This window comes from Mobula birostris, chromosome 6 (assembly GCF_030028105.1).
Source record: "Mobula birostris isolate sMobBir1 chromosome 6, sMobBir1.hap1, whole genome shotgun sequence".
Taxonomy (NCBI): Eukaryota; Metazoa; Chordata; class Chondrichthyes; order Myliobatiformes; family Myliobatidae; genus Mobula; species Mobula birostris.
The window spans coordinates 20,048,886-20,071,856 of record NC_092375.1 but is presented as its reverse complement, the minus strand read 5'-3'; the positions used below and the strand labels follow the sequence as shown (position 1 = coordinate 20,071,856).

The 22,971-nt window shown below is 40.2% G+C and overlaps 1 protein-coding gene across 1 annotated transcript in view; it reads right to left on the bottom strand.

Moving 5' to 3' along the window:
- The window catches only part of LOC140199731 (lebercilin-like protein), a 58,033-nt gene extending 36,278 nt beyond the window's left edge, over positions 1–21,755 (bottom strand). Inside the window, exons 1-2 of the mRNA XM_072262208.1 lie at positions 21,680–21,755; positions 5,975–6,364 (exon numbers count right to left, since the gene is read on the bottom strand). Coding sequence (XP_072118309.1) covers positions 5,975–6,257 — 283 coding nt within the window. The 5' untranslated portion in view covers positions 6,258–6,364; positions 21,680–21,755. The remainder of the gene's footprint in view (positions 1–5,974; positions 6,365–21,679) is intronic.
- Positions 21,756–22,971: the final 1,216 nt, after the last annotated feature.

Sequence of the window (22,971 nt, the reverse complement as noted above, 5' to 3'; positions counted from 1 at the left end):
TGCTCACCAATTTTGGATCCAATTTGCTAAATTGCCATGAAACCAGTCACCCATCTGGGACCTTATCAAAGGCCTTACTGAAGTTCATCAATTTAACAATGGTTCAAAAAATTTAAATTATCATACAGACAGAACAAAGTCATGCTGACTATCATTGATTAATCCCTGCCAAACCAAGTGCTGATTAATCCTGTACTTTGGGACTTTCCCTAATAGTTTCTCTACCACTGATACCAGATTGACCGATTAGTAATTACCTAGTTGAGACCTTATGGCCTTCCTGAATTAAGATACCATACTCGCTTCCTCAGGTTATCTGGCACCTCTTCTGCAGCTAGAGAAGGTTTGAAAATTTCTTTCGGTGGTCCAGTAATCCCCTCCCTTCCCTGGCATAATAGCTGTGGAGATGTTTCATCAAGCCTTTGGAACTTATCCATCTTCAGGTCCATTAAAACATCCAATACCTTCTCCTTTTCAATTGAATTTTATTCTGGAGTTCCGACGAACTCCACGCTGAAATCTCCAACCACAAGGGTATTCTCTCAAATGAACGCTTTAAGTACCATGTCCACTTTCTATAAGGGCTCTCCTGTATTCTATTCTCTATACTTGCCAATAGGTAGAATTATGCAGGGTGGAACTGCAGTTTGCCCTTGAATTTGAACTCAAAACGTGACCCTGAGCATCAAACATAGCCCCTTGGTTAGACCACTACAACAACACAGACACAGACTTTGGTCCAACTAGTCAATGCTGGCCTGGCTTTCCACCTAGTCCCATATACTTGCACTCAGATCATAGCTCTCATTTATGTACCTATCCAAACTTCCCTTAAATATTATAACATTCATTCATTCATTCATTCATTTATTTATTTAGAGCTACAGTGCAGAATAGGCCCTTCCAGCCCTTTGAGCCGCGCTGCCCAGCAATGCCCTAAATTAATCCCAGCCCAATCACGGGACAATTTACTACTACTGATTAACCTACCAACAGGTATGTCTTTGGACTGTGGGAGGAAAGCAGAGCACCCGGAGGAAACTCACACGGTCACAGGGAGAACGTACAAACTTCTTACAAGCAGCGGCAGCTCATTCCTCATTTGAACCACCCTTTGAATGAAAATGTTCACCTTCAGATTACCATGAATTATTTTACCATTTTCCTAAACCTACAACCTCTAATTCTAGTCTTACCCAGACCCTGGGGGAAAGCCTGTACATGTTTGCCCGATCCATACCTCTCATCATGTTGTGTACCTCTATAGTATATCCCCTCATTCCCCTGCACTCCAGGGAATAAAATCCAAACAGTTCCCTTTAACTCAAATCCCAGCAAAATGAAATATCTTTAGCAATTACTCTAAGGAAATGGCACCTTTGGAAGTTAGTTTAGTTTGTTAGGAAGAACATGGTGATGCAGAAGAAATCAATCGAGTTTTATTTCCCAGGGTCCTATGATACCAAGTGTGATTGTGGACTTTAGTACCTGGAATGAGTAAGACAAACATCAAACTCTGAACTGCGTCTAGTGTTGCAATTTTACTGTCTGTCATTTGAATGTTCAATCTGTATACATCTTTACAACCTTTGCCCCTGTATAAAATGTGGCAACCAAAAGTTTGGATTAATAAAGTTATCCTTGTTCTGGGCACCTGACACCATGGAGTTTTGATTCCACAGCATGCATGTCTGATACTGACTCCGTCCTTGCCCATTTCTCCTGACCCTTGCTCACTCCCACTGAAAGCTGGAAGCAGTCAGATTTTGCCTAATTCCCTCTTTATATTTTAACACCCACCTAAGCTAAACCCATTTATTTTAGGGGTTAAAATTACCTACCTGGTTACCTACCTATCTATTATATTTAAAAGTGTAAGCCCTTCTCACGCTAGCAACTGAATTACTCAATTATTACGTTCGTAAAGCGGTAGTGATTCACAGTTGAAAAAAATTACCTCAAAAATCAAACTGAATTTCTTAAGAAGAAAGTAGTTAAGTTAATTAATTTTAGGATGTGCTTGATAACAATCAATCTGAAACTGAATTCAACTGGAAATTCAAGCAACACACATAAAAAATGATGGTGAACGCAGCAGACCAGGCAGCATCTATAGGAAGAGGTACAGTCGACGTTTCAGGCCGAGACACTTTGTCAGGACCAGCTTTTTTTAAAATGTGTGTTGCTTGAATTTCCAGCATCTGCAAATTTCCTCGTGTTTGCAGTTTAAAAGAATTATCTTGTACTGGTGACCACAAAACTACCATACTATAATACAATTCCATCTGATTCCCTAATATCCTTCAGGAGAGAAAATATATTTCTCTTGTATGGGCTGATCAATTATCTTGTAATAGTATTCAAAGGGCTATGACTCGAAAGAGGGGATATTTGGTTGCTCTTAGCTAACTTCTGTGGTAAATCAGATAAACCAGATGGCTTCATGCATCAACATAGACACCAATTTAAGATAAACTTGCTTCTGACCCCGTTGATCTTGGCCCGAAACGTCGACTGCACCAGCATTTTTTAGGTGCGTTGCTTAATAGATTTTGTGAATGTGAACAGCAGGTACTACGCTCTAAAAGTAACATGATATAATCATTGTTGTGATTATAAATAATGTATCTTCTAGTGTACCATGAATAATGCTCATGATTCAAGATAGTTTAATGTTATTTTCTGTACAGAGACATAAGGAGAACAAAATAATTGTTACCTCAGACCCGATGTAGCACAATAAACACACAAAGGATAAAAAATGATAGTCATAAAAACACACACAATAAATATAAATCTGTGAGATTGCTTATGTACATAGATTGACTGTATGTCCATAAGGTGATGCTAGGCTGTTGATAATGTGACGGATGGTCAATAATAAAGTAGTGGTGGAGCTAGTGGGTGGAGGTGCTGATCAGCCTTACTACTTGGGGAAAGTAACAAGTTTTAAGTCTGGTGGCCCTGAGGTGGATGCTAAGTAACCTCCACCCTGATGGGAGTGGGACAGACAGTCCATAAGCAGGGTGTGTAGGACCTTTCACGATGTTACAGGCCCCTTTCCGGGCACCTTTCTGTATAGCTGCCCTTGGTGGCTGGTAGACTGGTGCCAGTGATGCATTGGACAGTATTGACTACTCATTGCAGAGCCTTCTGGCGCACCACAGTGCAGCTTCCATATCAAGCAGTAATGCAGCTTGTTAGGATGCTTTCTACTGCGCATCTGTAGAATGATGTGAGTATAGATGTTCAAAGTCTAGCTCTCTTCAGCTTCCTCAGAAAGCAGAGGTGTTGGTGAGCTTTCTTGACAGTGATGTGCATTGGGACCATGAGAGGTTGTGTGTGATGTGCACTCCCAGGAGTCTGAAACTGCTCGCAGTTTCCATTGCTGTGCTGCCACATTAAAGGGTAGTGTGAGTGATCCAAAGACCCAGGACACAAAATTACATTTGATCCTGTTATTTCCTGGTAAACTTCTGCAGGTTTAACTCTGGTAAAACTGAAGTAATTACATCATAATTTTCATTTTTCACTGATGATGTCATTAAATGCAAACTACCTGTATAGCGTATGATGCACCCCGCCTATTGGATAGAGGAGTGAGTAATAAGCACTGAGTTTTCCATGAGGTTATATACTACAAAATCTGTGATTCTGAGAGATTGAGTCACCAGAGAATGAGAGGGTATGTTATAGACATATATAAAATTATGAAACATATTGGGTTTTTTTGGCATATAAGGGATTGTAGATGACTGAATGAGGCCTCTGTTGGTCAAGGCCAACCATGGATGTAGAGTCCCAGCTGTCTAGATACATGAGCCAAGGCACTACAATATGGAGAGTAAACATTTGACCCTGTAGCAAGCTCCCTCTCTTCATGCATCTGATGAGCCCAGAGAAGCAGCAGAGACCAATACAGTTTGGCACCAACAGCATCACAGGATGCTGCCCGACCTGCTGAGTTCCTCCAGCGTGTTGTGAGCATCACAGGGGTTGCCAGTCAGCATTGAACTTAACGTAGAGCTGCCTTGGGGACTCCAGCTCCAGACTTTATCCTTGGGGTTTACTCCTGAAGCCTTCCCCATGCGTGGGTATAGCCGCAAGGCAGCGGAGGTTTGCAATGAGCTGTCAACTACAGCTGACAAGCCCCCTCTGCCTGGTTTTAAAGTTCCAGTATCCAGCCTTTGCCCCTTCTCCTCACAGTAGAAACGGTTCCAATGGCTAAGCCAAACGTGAAGGCCAGGAGCTAGACTTGGTTGTCAGGGGCTACTTGAGTCACACACCATTGGGCACATTTAATAGGTAGTGGGAGCTTGTTCCCACTATGACTCCCGGCTATAACAACCTTAAGGGATCGGGTATACAACCAAGTCATTGATATACTTAAAGTGGAGTTTGATGGGTTCTTGATAAGTCAGGGCATCAAAGGTTATGGGGAAAAGGAAGGGGAATGGGTGGAGAGGGATAATAAATTAGCCATGATGGAATGGCAGACCAGACTCAATGGGACATGCAATTTGGCATGCCCTTGTCAACCCTTAACCATTTTTGTTGATGCACCATAGAAGGTGTTCTGTCTAGAACTGTAGCAACGTGGTATAGTAACTGCTCTGCACATGGCTGCAAGAAACATCTCAGTACATCACAGAAACCAGCTCCCCAGAGGATCTCTGTCTATACTTCTTGCCACTTCAGTAAGGTAGCCAGCATAATCAAAGACCCCATTCACTTCGGACAAGTTCTCTTCTCCCCTCTCCCCTTTCTCATTGCGTAGAAGATACAAAAGTGAGTAAGCATGTACTATCATGCTAAAGGACAACTTTTACCTCACTGTCATCAGATTCTTGTACAGACCTTGGATAAGGAGATGGATCTCAGTCCTCATAACCTACCTTGTTCTGACCTTGCACTTCATCGTTTAACTGCACTGCACTCTTTTGGTAGCTTCATTCTGCATTGTTATTAATTTACCTTATTTCAGCTCAGTGCTCTGTGTAGTGATTTGATCTGCATAAACATTTTGCAAGACAAGCTTTTCACTGTATCTTGTACATGTGACAATAATAAACCAATTCCAAATGAGGTCTGACTAATGCCTCATAAACCCTCAGTATTCAATACTTCCTTTTATATTCTAGCCCTCTAGAAAGGAATGCTAATGTTGCATTTTCCTGATATATATTTATTTACGTTTACTTTCTTACAGATGCCGCATGGAATAGGCCCTTCTGGTTTTTCGAGCCGCACCCCAAGTGCCCCCCGACAACCTCAATTTAACCCTAATACCAATCACAGGACAATTAACCTACCTGGTATATCTTTGGACTGTGGGAGGAAACCAGAGCACCTGGGGAACATCCACGCATTCCTTGGAGAGGACATGTAGACATATAGACTAGGAGAAGACATACAGAGGGCGCCAAGATTGAATTCCAGCCACCCGAGCTGTAATAGCATCGTGCTAACCAGTATGCTAACATTTCCCTTACTTACTATCAATTCAACCTGCAAGATAATCTTTAAGGAATCCTACACTCAGACTCCAAAGTGTCTTTGGACTTGTAATTTCTGAATTCACTCCCCATTTAGAAAATGGCTTTTATTCTCTGGCCATAGATCGACTGGAGAGCTCGAGACTGTTTCCCAAGGTGGAAATGACAAATATGAAGGGACATAATTTTTGATGATTGGAGGAAATTGTAGGGGAATTTCAGATAGGTTTTTTATGCAGTGAGCCCTGGGTGCATGGAGCACACTGCCAGGGATGGTGGCAGAACCAGAGAGATTAGGAGCATTTAAGAGACTCTTAGGCACATGGATGATAGAAAAATGGAAAGCTGTGTTAGCAGAAAGGGTTAGATTGATTTGAGAGCAGGTTAAATGATAGGTGCAACATAGTGGGCCAAATGGCCTGTTCTGTGTTGTAATGTTCTATGTCCTCTGTTCTATGTTCTAATTCCAAGTAGCATACCTGTTTTTTGAATGCTCATGTTGTTGTTTTTCTCAACAGTTTCATTCTTTGTCTCCTGCAGTTTTCTTTTCTCATCTTCTCCCTTGAATGACTCAGTACTGGTGCTGCGATCATCAAAGTCCTCGGAGTATTCCGTGAGTCCACTGTTTCTTTGAGACCTGCTGCTCTTGGTGCCATTGCTTGTCTTGATATTGGAATTACTGCTGTTGGAAGTAGAGCCTTGGATTTGTCTTCTCGAGGAATGATCTGAAGGACTGCTCCACAAATCCTGTTCACTGGCCATGGTCAGGAATGTAATCTTTGTTGGTTAAGACTTCTTCATATTGGATATCACAGTAAAACCTCCAATAATACAGGTTGTTCTGAAAGATATAGTATCATACACAGTTTCTGTAGAAGAAAAAATTGGGAAATATTAATAGAAATCTAAAATATAAAAGAAAGAAATCCTTAAAAAATGCAACTTAACCTTCCTTTTAAAATTGTAAGAAACCAATTCACTTATTTGGGTGTAACAATTACTAAGAATTATAAATACCCATTTAAAGAAAAATTTCTTACTTTATTAAATTATATAAAAAGAACATTATCAAATTGGTCGCCTCTTTCGTTATCGTTGATTGGTCGAATTAATTGTATTAAAATGAATGTTTTACCTAAATTTATAAACGTCTTTCAGGCGTTACCCGTTTTTATTCCTAAATCCTATTTTGACTCTCTGGACTCTATTTTATCCTCCTACATATGGAAAAATAAACATTCTCAATTGAATAAAATCCATCTCCAGAAAGTTAAAAAGAATGGAGGTTTAGCTGTACCAAATTTTAGGTTTTACTACTGGGAAGCTAATATACGGAATCTCACGTTTTGGTTATACTATATTAATCACAAGGACTGTCCCGGGTGGGTTTCTTTATAATCTAACTCGGTTAATAAATTTTCTATTATCTCCCTTTTGGAATCTTCACTTCCTTTATCCTTAAGTAAGATAACTGAAAATGTGGTAATCAAACATACTTTGAGGACTTGGATACAATTTAGAGAACACTTTGGTTTATTGAGATTCTCCCTTTCTACTCCCATTTTTTAAAATTATCTTTTTAAGCCTTCTATGACTAATGTAGTTTTTGAAGAATGGGAACGATTGGGCATTACATGTTTCTGAGATCTGTTTGTGGGAGGAAGTCTTGCTTTGTTCGAACAATTGTCAACTAAATATAGTTTGCAGAAAACCCATTTTCTTCGGTACTTACAAATTAATTTTCTGCGATCTCAATTATATACATTTCCTAATAGTCCTCATAAGAACGTATTAGATGAAATTCTTAATATGAAATCATTCTATAATGATTCAATATCCAATATTCATGATATGTTGTTGGGAATGAGAAATGATTCTTTAGACAAAATTAAAAATCTTTGGGAACAAGTTTTACAGACCTCAATTTCTGAAGAAACTTGGAACGAGATTCTTAAATTGGTTAATACTTCATCGTTATGTGCTCATCATTCCCTTCTACAATTTAAAGTGGTTCATAGGACTTAAATGACTAAGGATAAGTTATCTCGTTTTTATATGGATATATCTCCCAACTGTGATAGGTGTAACAATGGAGGAGCTTCATTTATTCATATGTTTTGGACGTGCCCAAGTCTTGGAAAATATTGGAAGTAAGTATTCCAAACTTTTTCTGTACTCTCTAAAGTAAATTTTAAGCCTAATCCTTTGACTGCTTTATTTGGTATTGTTGGAGGGAAAGATATCATCTTGAAGATATCTGATCTGAACATTCTGACTCTTATCTCTCTTATGGCTAGGAGGGCACGTTTGTTTAAATGGAAGGATGCTGTTCCGCCTAATCATGCTCAGTGGTTACGGGATGTTATGGCATGCCTAAATTTAGAAAAGATTTGTTGTTCAATTTCTGAATCTAACCAAGGTTTTCAAAATTTGTGGGGGCTGTTTTTAAAATATTTTCATAATCTTTGACTTCTTGTTAAAGTACAGAAGTTGGTTAATAGCGTATTTTATTATCTGTTAAGTTTTTTTTTCTTTCTTTTCCCCAAACAGCCTCGAATTTGGTAGTGTGTATTGATCTCTTTTTTAAACATAAAATTGTTTATATTCTAATATACAAATTAGTCTAATCTATATGAATATAGAGTAAGGAGTTCATTAATGTGATTCAATATACTGTATCTGGTATTATTATATTTTTTTCTTTTGTTTTATAATATGTATTCTCGTGGACTCTGTATTCTTCTATATAGAAATCAATAAAAAATATTGGAAAAGGAAAAGAAAAAGAAAGAAAAATGCAACAGATCAGTCAATATCAGAAACTATCTTCCTCAAAATTCACCGTTATCTGTCACAAAATTTAGCTCTTTGCTACTCATTCAGTTTACTTTTTCATTCTCTTTTTTCAAAGTATCATCACATGATGGACCACAGAAGGCCATTTGGTTCACTATTCTTCTGCTGGGCCTTGTATAGAGATTCTGGTTTGTTCCACTCCCCTCCTCTTTTTAATGTTTTCATTGTTTTCCTACTAGTAGGCAAAGCATGGAAACAGAATATAGCATTTTAATTAGTATAATCAGAAATGGTAAAATGTAGTCAAATTAACTACTTCGTACACGATTTTAGTTGGCTTTATGATCCACAACATCTGTTATTAGTATTCACAGTACTGTAGAGACTGTTCTGCCTCAGGTTATCTAAAGGCAACAGATTCTAATACTGATTTCTCATTGACTATAGTTGTGTGCTGTGGCCTGTAGGTTACATGAAAGCTACATTCTGTAGCTACATCTGAAGTTGGAGGTTAGGTGTAGTTTGGGAGGCCTGGAATTTGAAAACATTGGTTCGAAATGAGTCCGGTTTAAATTGTTCATTTATGCAAAAGTGGACCAGACTTGGAGGAAAACCATTTTTTACCTGACTGACTTAAAGTTACCTGACTGACTTAGAGTGGTTCTATCGGGAACTCCCAGCTGTCGGCAAATCACAGTTCAGCTTATTGTTCTGAGGACCAAATGCAGTGGTGCACAACGAATAATAATCAGATATCAATGCTTTTGATCTCTTTTTCCATCTCTGAATGCACTTCTGAGCTTAGTGTCAGAGTAGTGATGTGCTAGAGAGAGGGAACAATTGTAACTTGCATCTTGCCTCTCAGCTTTGCAGACAGGCTAACTGGCAAATAGCATGCCATCTAACCTGTCTGGGGTTACTGACCCAATGGCAAAATGTAGATGTTTGAATGAGTTCATCATTTAATTTTACCTTAATATTTTTGTTTACTTGTTATATATATTTAACTAGTTGAACATATGTGAATAGATTTTAAAAGTCTACATTAGAGAAATTTAAAATTAGTTTAAAAGAGTGAGCTGAACCATAAGACATAGGAGCAGAATTAGGCCAATTCATATGGGGGGTATAGGGGGCTCTGGATAGAGGTAGTACCTTTGATGTCTGTCATGCTGCTCCCTACCAGACAGGGTGGACGGGCATCACCAGTCCTCATGCATCTCCTAAATCTCTCATGTGTTGACTCCAAGTGCCATACCCCCGGTAAACTGCTTCAGCTAGCAGGCTAAACCACGTGAGGGGTTGGTGTTAGCACGGCACCACTGGGCGAATGACTTCCACGATGAAGTCATCGGCCGGGACAGAAAGGTTCTCAGATGAACTATAACGTCCACATGTTCACGACCAAGGCGAGCCACCTAGTTGGAGGAAATCAGCTGTGGTCAAACCTGGAGAGGGATGGGCTCCACCAGGTTTCAGGTGCCCAAGACATGCTGCATGATGAGCACACCAAAAAGCAACTTCATACCGGATCGGTCGCAGGCCGGGTTACCAATGACCGCGCATCCGTCTCGCACCAGGGCGGATGTGATAAATGTGCTACTGGTGATTCGACACAGAAGATCCGTGGCAGAGAGAACATCACAATCGCCACATAGAATGTAAGAACGCTAAACTAAGCAGGGAAACTCAAGGAACTCACACATGAGATGGAAAGATACAAGTGGCACCTCCTCGGGCTCTGTGAAGCCAGATGGAAGAACGCTGGAGAAGTGCGTACTGAGGAAGGACATGTACTCTATTGTAGCGGAGAAGAGAGCAGACATGAAAATGGCGTAGGGTTCCTAGTCAACAAATCCATCGAGAACGCTGTCCTAGGATACCAACCAGTGCCAAGCAGGCTCATGACCATCCGCCTGCGAGTAAAGCCACTCAACATCACAGTGGCACAAGTTTACGCCCCAACAACAGACTACGATGATGAACACATTGAAGAATTTTACAAGAAACTACAAGATGTCATCAACAAGGTGGACAAAAGAGATACTTTGATCATTCAGGGTGACAGGAATGCCAAGGTGGGCAGAGACGTACAAGATGAGTGGGGAGATCTCATCGGCCTCTCATGCAATGACACCTCCAATGAGAGAGGACTACGCCTGCTGGAATTTGCCAGTTATAACAACATGGTGCTGTGGAACACACTTGGAGAGCACAAAGCATCCCAAAGATGGACCTGGCATGCCCCCAACAGTCAACATCTCCAGGTTGATTACATCCTGGTGCAGAGACGGCACAGATCTGGTGTGAACAGACCGAAGACCAGAACATTCCCGGGAGCAGACGTGGGCAGTGACCATGACCTTGTCATGATGAACATCAGAGTGTGCTTGAGGAGAATCAACAAGCCAAAAAACAGCTGGCTGAGATTCGACCTTGAAAAACTGAAAGACATGGTTCCGGTAACGTCATTGTCCAGAATGGCAGCTTAAATCAATAGCTCCTCTGGAAAAACACATATTTTGCCCCGTTAATCCATCAAATGTAAGATCGTACGAAAATATCTGAATTGATAAGGGGGGCAAGAATGGGGAAAAAGAATGGAGATAAAAAAAGCACCACTGCGGAGCCTATGGAAGAGAGAGGTACAACGAGCGGCTCTCCTACCCGAACGCGTGGTAGCAAGGCTGACGATGGGCAAAGCGGCAAATATGATAAGGATTTTGGAAGAGACAAGGGAAGTCCAAAAGGATATAAAACAGCAACTCAATGATATAAAGTCAGAGCTCGCCAATGTCAATCAGAAAATAGCGATGGCAGAGACACGAATTGAGAAGGTGGAAGGTCGTGTGCAAAACGTGGAACAGATACTAAGTAAGACGATAAAAATATTAAAACAACAGGAAAGCTTGACCAGGAGGGAAGATTGCGACAGAAAAATATCGGGATTTATAATGTTCCCGAAGGAGCAGAGTGGTTGTCGATGAAGTTTGTAGAAAAGTTGCTGCCGGACGCACTGGAGATTCCCCCGACTATGGAGATTGAAATTGAGAGAGCGAATCGTGCGCTTGTCCCGAGGCTTTCTGGAGACAGAGAAAGTAAGCCGCGCTCAATAGTACTTAGATTCCTTTGATTCAAGAGCAAGGCGGAGATTCTACGAAGGGCCTGGGGTAAGAAGAGGATGTTTTGGAACGGGAAGTTAATATACTTCGACCAACATATTTTAAGCAATTGGATTCAATTATTATACTCTTCATTTGGAATTATAAACCCATTAGAATTACTAAAAAGCATTTGTCAAAGCCCAAGGAAGTGGGTGGTTTTTCCCTACTGGACGTTAGAATATATTACTGGGCTGCCCACCTATCCATTCTTGCATGGTGGAAAAAAGGCCCACCCTCTACCTCAGACTCGTGCCCAGCATGGTTACGCATAGAGTGAATGCTTTGTAAGAAGACTTCCTTACCAGCTCTCCTTAATAGCCCCACTGCAGTTAATAAGTCACATTTTAGTAACAGCTTCATGGTTGGCAGCACTATAAGAATTTGGAAGCAGATTCAACTACACATTAAGGCTCCAAAAACGTATATTAACACTTCAATTTGTGACAATCATTCCTTTTTGCCTGGCCTGAATGATATTGTTTTTTCTACCTGGAAACAGAGAGGCATCAGTAGTGTGGGTGACCTATATATTAATGGAAACTTTGCCTCATTTGCGCAGTTACAAGCAGTTTACAATATCCCTGCATCTAGTTTTTTTAGATATTTACAAATTCGAGATTATGTTAGCAAATATATACCTAACTTCAAAGTTTTAGACAAACATGAGTCCCTGGAGGCAATAAATAAATTTGATCCTGTTACTCGTAGTGCAGTATCCTATTTTTATCAAATCCTACATAATGGAGCTCGGGTGAATACTGCAGGTCTTAAACAGGCATGGGTGGATGAATTGGGTATAGAACTGACAGAGGAGGTCTGGGATGAGTGTTTAACGAGTATACATGATTGTTCGGCCAACATCAGACACAGACTTATACAGTTTAAAACAATATGTAGACTTCATTATTCCAAAGAAAAGTTGCACAGTTTCTACCCTGATGTTTCACCAGTTTGTAATAGATGTAAATCTGTGAACAGTAACTTGTCACATTCATTCTGGTCATGTTGTAAGCTTTATGCATACTGGAAAAGTATTTTTCGCTGTTTCTCTGAGGCTTCTGGGAAGCGGTGGGAACCAGACCCACTTATAGCCATCCTTGGAGCAACAAGCTCCCTATCTTCAGCCAATAAGTATGAAAAAAAGGCTGTATTGTTTGGCATGGTGTTAAGAAGTTAATCCTGCAAATGTGGAAAATGGACCCTGTGCCTATGTATGATCTGTGGCTGAGAACTGGCAAATACTTTACATTTGGAGAGACTGAGACTATGTAATGAGGACAGAGGGGACATCCTTGAAAGGATATGGGGCCCTGTATTGGACTTCCTTACGGGTTGAGGACTGAGATTCATTGGTGCAGTGCACCTCTGCTGTGTATGTTTACTTTTGCCTTTATATTTTTCTCCCTTTTGCTGCTCAATATTAGATTTTGTTAAGGTTGTGGTTTTTGCAGATGTGCTTTTTTTTTGTTTTTTGTTTGTAATAAAAAAAAAGAATATGAAAAAAAAATATACTTCGACCAAGATTACCCCCCTGTGGTCCTACAGAAACAGAAGGAATATTCCAAAGCGAAACGAATATTAAAGCGAGAAAAAATTAAATTCCAAACCCTGTACCCTGCTAAACTGAGGGTGTTTTACGAAGGAGGGGTACAGCTATATCAGACAGTGGAAGAGGCGACTACAGACATGAAGAACAGAGGGCTGCCCATTAGCGTGGTCAGACCGATGGAAAGCCTGACTGAGCAGTTATCCCAATCTGCTTTGGAAATAGTAAGAGAAACGAGAAAGCAGGGAACAGGAGGAGGATGAGAGAAGGGTATTAGGAAGAGACTGAGTTCTCCGAAGACAGCCCTCACCTCCTCCAGAAGAGCCATGAGGTTTGGCTAACTTTAAAAGTGCTGATAAACTAAACAGAAGCAAAAATAGACGGTGATATACCTATCTTGAGAAATACCTATTATAATGTGGATTTTATATTAGTCAATTTTTAAAAATTCATTCATTCACTCCTTTTTCCTCACCTAAATGAGAATATATACATGGGAGGAATACACAGGGAAATCAAACTTACTTTTATAGGTACTGCAGCGGGGGCCCTCAACTCACAGGTAGGAGGGGCTATCCCCCATAGCTAGACGTTTCTTCTAGCTCAACCCAGGGTCATCTAGAGACCCCAGCCTTGGAATCACACCTCTGTTACCTTTTTATTACTTGCGTTTCTTGGCTCTTATTTGTTCAGGTAGTAGATCGATTAAGTTATATTTTGCAAATTTCAATGATACACTAACAGATAAATACACATGGCTAAGGACAAGGTAAAATTCATTTCTTTCAATGGCAATGGGCTGTTGAATCCAATCAAACGCAGTAAAATTCTATCAAAAATGAAGTATATTTGCGGGCAACTCACTTAAGTGATAATGAGCATGGAAAATTAAAGAAAATGGGCTTCACTAATTTGTTTTTCTCCTCATATAAATCAGGACATAGAAGAGGAGTTGCTATTCTCATCTCAAGCAAGCTAACTTTTGAAAAAGTATTCGAAATGGGAGATGGCAGATATATTATGGTAACGGGGAATATAGACGGAAATCCAGTTACTTTATTGAATATATATGCACCCCTAGAAAGTGATATTAGTTTCTTCCAGAAAATTACTAATATTATGGTAACAGAAACAGAAGGTCTCTTGATATGTGGGGGAGACTTAAATTTACAATTACAATCAAAGTTAGACTCTACCAATAGAAAAACTTATGAAACAAAGTCCTTACATAAGAAAGGTAACACTTTTTGAGGATGTTGGTCTAATTGATATATAGAGGGACGTCTTCCCCGACGAAAGGGATTACACTCATTATTCTGCCCCCCATTCCGTATATACAAGAATAGACTATTTCATAACATTTGGAAAGGCAAAGACAAAATAATCACCTGTGGAATTGGGACAATAGATGTAAGTGACCATGCACCTATATATTTATATGTTGATTTTGACCTACAACCAAAGAATACTATTTGGAAACTAAATTCAAGTCTACTCAATGATCCCTACTTTAAGGAACAAACTAAAAAAGAAATTGGTCTTTACTTAGAATTCAATGATAATGGAGAGGTTTCACCTCCCATTCTATGGGATACTCTGAAGGCTGTCTTAAGAGGGAAAATTATAGCGATATCTTCATATAAGAAAAAAAAGGAATAAAACGCTAGAGGAATTACAAAATAAGCTGAAGGAACTAGAAAAAAAAACACAAATTGAATTTGGCACAGGATACATTAGATGAAATTTTAAAAATTAGGAATGAAATTAATAGCTTGGCTATGCAAGAAATCAGGAAAAATTTAGTTTCTGAAACAGAGACACTATGAAACTGGATCTAAATCAATGAAAATGCTGGCGTGGAAACTGAAAAAAGATAGCAGAAAATACAATTCATAGAATTAGGGATCCAAGAACAAAAGTGATAAAAAAAAATAAGCTAAGTGATATTCAAGAAGCTTTTAAAATGTTTTACAAAACTCTATATTCTAATGCTTCCGGGGGAAGCATAGCCCAAATTGACACCTTCCTGAATTCTTTAGAGTTACCCACTTTAAGCAAAGAACAAAATAGAACAATGACTGCTGACATAATTGAAACTGAACTAAAAACTGCAATTAGTAGACTTAAATTAAGCAAGTCACCAGGATCAGATGGATATACAGCGGAGTGGTATAAAGTATTTAGAAATAAGTTAATTCCTGTTTTACTCCCCACACTGAACTGGGCTGTAAGAAAGGCGCAAATGCCACCCAGCTGGAAGGAGGTGATAATCTCAGCTGTACCGAAAGAAGGCAAGGATTAAAATGGGATGTGGATTATTTAAACCAATATCTGTTCTTAATGTGGATTATAGAATATTCACCTCCATCATGGCCAAACGATTAGAAGAGTTTCTACCCACACTCAGACAGGTTTTATACAACAATGCCAAACACAAGACAATATACGAAGGACACTTCACATTATGGATCATATAAAAAATGAAATTGAAGCAATAGTGATAAGCGTGGACACTGAAAAGGCATTTGATTTGGTTAATTGGAATTTTCTTTACAGAATTTCACATAGATTTGGTCTACATGACACAATTATTAAAACTATACAGGCACTATACAACAATCCTACTGCCAGGATTAAAATCAATGGATATTTATCAAATAGTTTTACCCTAGAAAGGGGCACGAGACAGGGTTGTGCATGGTCACCGCTACTCTTCGCATTATATCTGGAACCATTAGCTCAATACATCAGACAAAATGAAGATATCAGGGGAATTACTATTAAAAGGACAGAGCATAAATTGGCCTGTTACGCAGATGACATTTTGATCTATCTAAGGCAACCAACACACTCTTTACCTAAATTGATGCAATCCTTTGAACAATATGGCCAATTATCAGGATACAAGATCAACATAGATAAAACCCAGCTACTTTCATATAACTACAGCCCACCAACAGATATTGAAAGTAGGTATCCTTGGGCATGGCAAACAGAGTCCGTCAAATATCTATGCCAAAAGATTTGGCAAAATTATCAGAATGCAATTATCAGCCTATATATAAGAAAAATTAAGGAAGATATAACAAGATAGAACTGAATTCCTTTTCTTGGTCTCATTTCAAGGATTGAATCTATTAAAAAGAATATACTGCCTAGACTACTATATCTTTTTCAGACCCTACCAATAGAGATTAACCAAAATCAATTCAATGAATGGAACAAGATGCTATCAAGATATATATGGCAAGGTAAAAGGCCTAGGGTTCATCTCAAAACTTTGCAATTAGCCAAGGAAAAGGGGGGATTGGGCCTACCTTCTCTTAGAGATTATTTTTTTGCAGCACAGTTGAGAGTTGTGATATGCTGTTGCAACCCATCATATGACGCTCAATGGAAAAACATTGAGGAGTGGATACTTTCCATCCCCATACAGGCAATTTTGGCTGATAACAACCTACAAAGTTACATAAATACTATTGATAACCCGTGGGTGAAATGGACTCTTAAAATATGGAAAACTATTATAAAAGAATATAAACTAGAGAGAGACATTGCAATTCTTAAATGGTGTGCATATGACTCGGATTTTACGCTGAATAAACTGGATGCTAGATTTAAGGACTGGACAGCTAAAGGAATAATAGCTATTTGCAATATAATGGAAGAAGGAACACTGTTCCGTTTTGAAATGCTCAAAAAGAGACACTTAATAGTAAAACAAGACTTTTACTGGTATTTACGGATGAGGCAGTATGTTAATAGGACGGTTAAAAATGTAACCAAGGCAAGTACATGTCTGCTAGAGCTAATTAGAAAAGCATATAATTCAGACAACGGTAGTAGAATCATTTCAAGTGCGTATAAGGGTTTGTCAAATCTTAAAACACATTTGACTTCATACATTAAAACAAAATGGGAGAAGGAAGGAGGGATAATAATATCTGAGGAAGACTGGATAATAATATGGAGGTATCAATGGAAGTGTACCAGTTCACAGAAATGGAGGGAGTTTGGGTGGAAAAACTTGATAAGATATTTTATTACACCCTCTCAGAAATCATATTATGATAGTAACCTCCCTGTTTGCTGGAGAAATTGTGGAAATCAAAATGCAAACCATTATCATATTTTCTGAGAATGCCCCGTTATCAAAGACTGTTGGAGTGGGATACATAATGCCCTAAATATTTAATGAATATACTGCTGATGGCTAGTAAAAAGACCCTTACCAGGAAATGGTTATTACAGGAGAGCCCAACTTTAAATGTATGGATGGAAATTACAATGGACATTTACAAAATGGAGAAGATAACAGCATCTGTCAATTGCAAGTTGGAACAATTTGATTCATACTGGGAAAAATGGTTTAACTACATAACACCTCATAGGCCTGATTTTATTCTCACAAGTCAAAGAATATGTTGTAAAAAAAAATCACTCCCTACTTTGTACATAGTCTTCTTCTTTCGATTGCTCTTTCTTTCCTCTCCTTTCTATAAGTGTATACCTCAGATAAATATTATGTGGAGATTTATGACAAATATGATTATATGATATATATATGTACAGTATCTGAAATACATCTTATGGAAATGTTTGTTTGATGATGAATTTCAATAAAAAATAAATTACAAAAAAAAAAGAAAAACTGAAAGACCCTGCCATCTCTGAAGAACTTCAGGCAGCAATTGGGGGGAAGTTTGCACCAATACTCCTCTTTGATGAAGACCAGGAGATCACCACAAATAACTTTAACACAGTGATGACGGAAGCAGCAAGCAAGATTCTAGGGAAAAGCCGCCGCAAATCTAAACCATGGGTCACTAACAAGATAATGGATATGTGTGACACAAGAAGGAAATTAAAGAAAGATAAAAACACAGCAGAGGGAAGAACAGAATACAGAAAAATCAACAGGGAAATCAGAAGGGAAATGAAGGAAGCAAAGCAAAGATGGATAGCCGAACAATGTGCGGATGTTGAAGACAGCCTTTCCAACAACACAAAGAAGGCATTCCAACTGGTGAAAGATCTTGCCAAAGAAAAATAAGCCAAAGTAAACACCATCCACCACAAAAATGGCAGAAGTCTCACAGAAGCTAATGAAATAATGGAAAGGTGGACAGAGTACTGTTCAGAACTGTACAACTACTAGAACAAGGGGGATCCAAGCGCGCTGAATACGCAGGAATCTTCCAATAAGGATGACTATCCAATCATGCGTAAAGGAGTTGCAGCCGCAATACGATCACTGAAGTGCGAGAAGTCAGCAGGAGTTGACAACATCCCTGCTGAACTGCTGAAGCATGGAGGAGAGGCCACGACAGACATGCTTACCACCAAGATCTGGCAGACAGGTGAATGGCCGACACCTTGCACTCAGTTGCTGATCACTGTGCTTCCCAAGAAAGGCAATCTCCAACTTTGCCAGAATTACCATACCATCAGTTTTATCAGCCATGTAAGCAGGGTAATGCTGAGAATCATCTTGAACAGACTGAAACCTCAGGCAGAAGACATCATTGCTGAGGAACAAGCAGGCTTCCGTAAGAGCAGAAGCACCAGTGAGCAGATTTTCAACCTCCACACCCTCTGTGAGAAACACCTTCAACACCAGAGAGAGTTCTACCACATCTTCATAGACTTCAAGAAGGCGTTTGACAGAGTCTGGCATGATGCCTCATGGGCTACCATGAAGAAATTCAACATGGGGCAGAAGCTGATTCATACAATCCATCAGCTTTATGCCAAGGCAACCAGTGCAGTACTCACTTAGGGCACCATACCTCTGGAGTGGTTCCATACCTCTGTAGGAGTCTGTCAGGGCTGCATCCTCTCCCCCACTCTCTTCAACATCTTCCTGGAACGAATCATGAGTGTTGCCCTTGAAAATCATGTGGGCACAGTCAGCATTGGAGGGAAGAACATCACAAACTTAAGATTTGCTGACTACATTGATGGACTTGCAGGACTTGCGAACTGGCCAACCTGGTTGGCCATGTTGACAGAGGCTCCACAAAGTTTGAAATGGAAATAAGTGCCGAGAAAACCAAGCTCATAGCAAATGCCAACTGTGCCATCACAACAGACATCTCAGTCCATGGTCAGAAACTTGAGACAGTGCAGCAGTTCAAATACCTGGGGGCAATCATCAGTGATGAAGGATCAAGACCAGAAGTCCTGGCAAGAACCGCACAGACAATGACTGCTCTATCCAAACTCAAGACAATATGGAGGGACAGCAACATCAGCATGAAGTACAAGATCAGACTCCTGCGCGCATTGGTATTCTCCATCTTCCTGTACGCATGTGAGACATGGACCCTCACAGCAGAGCTACAGAGGAAGATACAGGCATTGGAAATGAGATGCTATCACAACATCTTGGGCATCTCATACTTGGACCACATCACAAATGAGCAGGTCCGCAAGACCATCCAGCACCGCATTGGCCCCCATGAAGACCTTCTCACAACGGTGAAGAAAAGAAAGCTGAGATGGAATGGCCATGTAACAAGATCCAGTGGCCTTGCAAAGACCATTCTACAAGGAACTGTGGAGGGGAAAAGAAGAAGAGGTAGACAGAGGAAAAGATGGACGGACAACATTAAAGAATGGACAGGGAAAACATTTGCAGTAACCCAGGCTCTAGCACACAACCGCGACAGATGGAACAGACTGGTGCAAAGCTTGTCATGACGACTCCACCAGAAGTTAAAGGCGTGAGGAAGGAAGGAAGGATTAGAGAAATTTAAAATTAGTTTAAAAGAGTGAGCTAAACCATAAGACATAGGAGCAGAATTAGGCCAATCAGCCCATTGTGTCTAATCAGCCATTCCATCATGGCTGATTTATTATCCCTCTCAAACCCATTCTCATGTCTTGTCTCCGTAACATTTGACACCCTTACTAATCAACAACCCATCACCCCCACTTTAAATACATCCAGTGACTTGACCTCCACAGTCATCTGTAGCAAAGAATTCCACAGTCTCACCACCCTCTGGGTAATCTCTGGGAGATCACCTCTCATTCAAGAGAGTTGAACTCTGGTTTGCGTGCATTGTCATTAGAGTCCTTAAGGGTACATAGGGTGTCCTGGGAGGTGTCTACTTGTGAAGGGGCTTGTCATGTCCCTTTATCTGCTCACCTTTGGTCCCCACCAGACACTCAGCTCTCACCTGTGGCTCCAAATAACTTTGAATGTGACATACCCCAGCACACCGTTTTCATGGGCAGGCTAAAGCAGGTGAGGACAGCGGACGGGCATCATACCCCAAGAGAAAGTGACATGCAGATCCTACCGTGCAAAGTCAGTTCTGGCGGACTGGGCGGATGAGATCAACAGGGATATATAAGCTGCAGGAAGGCAGTTCTGCAATGCTTCGTGGACAGTGAAGGGCACGACATGGCTCAGAAGAAGTCAGTTAACGGTTCCTAAAAAAAAAACTCCTCTCCTTGTTTCTCACTCCTCACCAAAAGCCTTATACTGTGCTTTCTGATTAGTGACCCTTGATCCAATATAAACCTTCATATTTGCAACAACATGAAAATAGCACTGTGGTGGACATAATTCAAACATTACAAGCTACATTGCACATTTGGTAGATAATCTAAAATGCATTCACCAAGAAGAGTTATGATTAACATCAGGTATGCTTTTGCTGGGAACGAGTATAGGTTCTGCTATTCTGCTTTTCGTGTTTATTTCTATGCTAATGGTGGATCTCGGCACACTCAGAGGCCACTTTATTAGGTACACCTGTACACCTGCACATTAATGCAAATAACCAATCGGCCAATCATGTGGTAGCAACTAATTCACAAAAGCATGCAGGTATGGTTAAGAGATTGTTCAGATCAAACATCAGAACGGGGAAGAAATGTGATCTAAGTGACTTTGACTGCGGAATGATTATCGGTGCATTCAGGCTGGTTTGAGAATCTCAGAAACTGCTGATCTCCTGGGATTTTCATGCACAACTGTCTATAGAGTTTACAGACAATGGTGCGAAAATAAAAAAAAACGTTCAGTGACTCGCAAATCTGTTGAAGAAACGCCTTGTTAATGAGAGAGGTCAGACGAGAATGGCCAGACAAGTTCAAGCCAATATGAAGGCGACAGTAGTTCAAATAACCATGTTACAACAGCGGTGTGCAGAAGAGCAGCTCTGAACGTAGAACTCGTTGAACCTTGAAGTGGATAGGCTACAGCAGCTGAAGTCCATGAACATACAGTGGCCACTTTATTAGGTGCTTGAGAAAGTGGTCACTGAATATAGATTAGCTGTCATTGTCAATGTTCACGTTTGGATATGTTTAGACAGCCATACTCTTTCCTCGTTACGTCATCAGCACTCACGTTCCAAACGAAAACAGTGGAAATTATCCGCAGAAGCTCGAATTTACAATCGTGCTTTGTGACGTTTGATGTTTTTTGAGAGTTTAGAAACAACGTTTTTTCTGAAGGTAGGACTCCCTCTTTTAAAATTGCACTGTATTAAAGTAGGGTTTGTTACTAACGAGTCAGAAAATGCCCCTGGTAATTATTGTCGACGAATTCTACAAAAATAACGATAATAGTTTAGGGAGAGGGATGGGGTTGGCATTAGTTTTCAAACACGATAGGTCTCATACTTTTGAGGAAAGGGGATCTATTCGTAAATATGACTCACCGATTTGCTGTAGGAGAGACGACGCTGTAAGAGACACGAAATGTCCATGGGACGTGTAACATTGAAGTGTGCTCCTCGCTGAAGGAATGAGTGTGAAACAGTGGATGGTGAATCGAATGGACACACCATCAAATATTTAGTTCCATCTCCCTGGAAACGGGTGGAGCAGCGATCTGCGCAATTGCGCTCCGAGTTATTTCCAGGGGACTGGAGAAAGAAATAATCGCCCTCATTTCCCAAAGGGGGAAAATGAATTGAAGGTACGATCCTGACTGTTTTTCTTTCAATTCAAAATGCGAGAAAGTGGACGTCGAATGCATCATTACACCAGTAAGTCTTGGTCCGAAGCTGCCAGATCTCCGGGTCATTAATCGCAATTTAAATGTTCACACAGCCTTTAGTTATCAGACAAGGGTGACACAAGAGACTGCGGATGCTGGAATCTGGAGTAACGAACAATCTACTGGAGGAATTTAGTGGCAGTCTGACGCAGGGGCTTGGCGGACAAGTATCTGCCCCCAATTCGACCCACTGAACTCCCCCAGCAGACTGCTGTAGTAGTTGTCAAAATTAAGGTCCATGAAGTGTTAGGAAAGAGGAGGGAAAACGTGACCAAAGACGTGTGTTTCAGAGACCCTTGAAGAGGATTGGAGAGGTTTGGGAGGGAGTTCTGGAACTAAGGTTAGAAAACCAGAATGGGGGGCTGAGGATAAATTACACGAGACAACATTTTTTTTCGAAGGGGTTGTTCCCTCAGAATTTGTTTTATTTATGATAGACCGCTTGAAGCTGGACACAAATATAATTTCAGACTACTGTATCGCGTAGGAATTTGGAGAAACACGAAATTAACTTTTATTGAATATAATGCGTTTAATTGCATAACGGTGCTGACAACTAAGGTAAAAATGTTTTGTTGATGATTTTCGTTTGTACTCAGTGTCTGAGGCTTCTCCCTTAATTGTCCAACAATATCAGCCAGCACTGAAGATTCCCGTTCTCCGGACCAAAGTGTCCCGGTGAAGCCTTTCACCATGATCGTCACCGACTGCGTCAATATTTGAAGGGAAAAAGTTTAAATAGGAATACAGAAAACGAATCTTTAGTGCCATGTTGAACTTCATGATTTTGTATGCTTGAAGCATGTTGTTAACCTGCTGCATATAGCTTGGTAATCTATAGTTGCAAAGAAAATTTTCAACACATCCTTGAATGCCTTCCTTCCATGCAGTTTCCTCCAGTCACACCAGAAGTTCTTTGAGTTGCTTATCATTGATGACCTGTTTGATTTG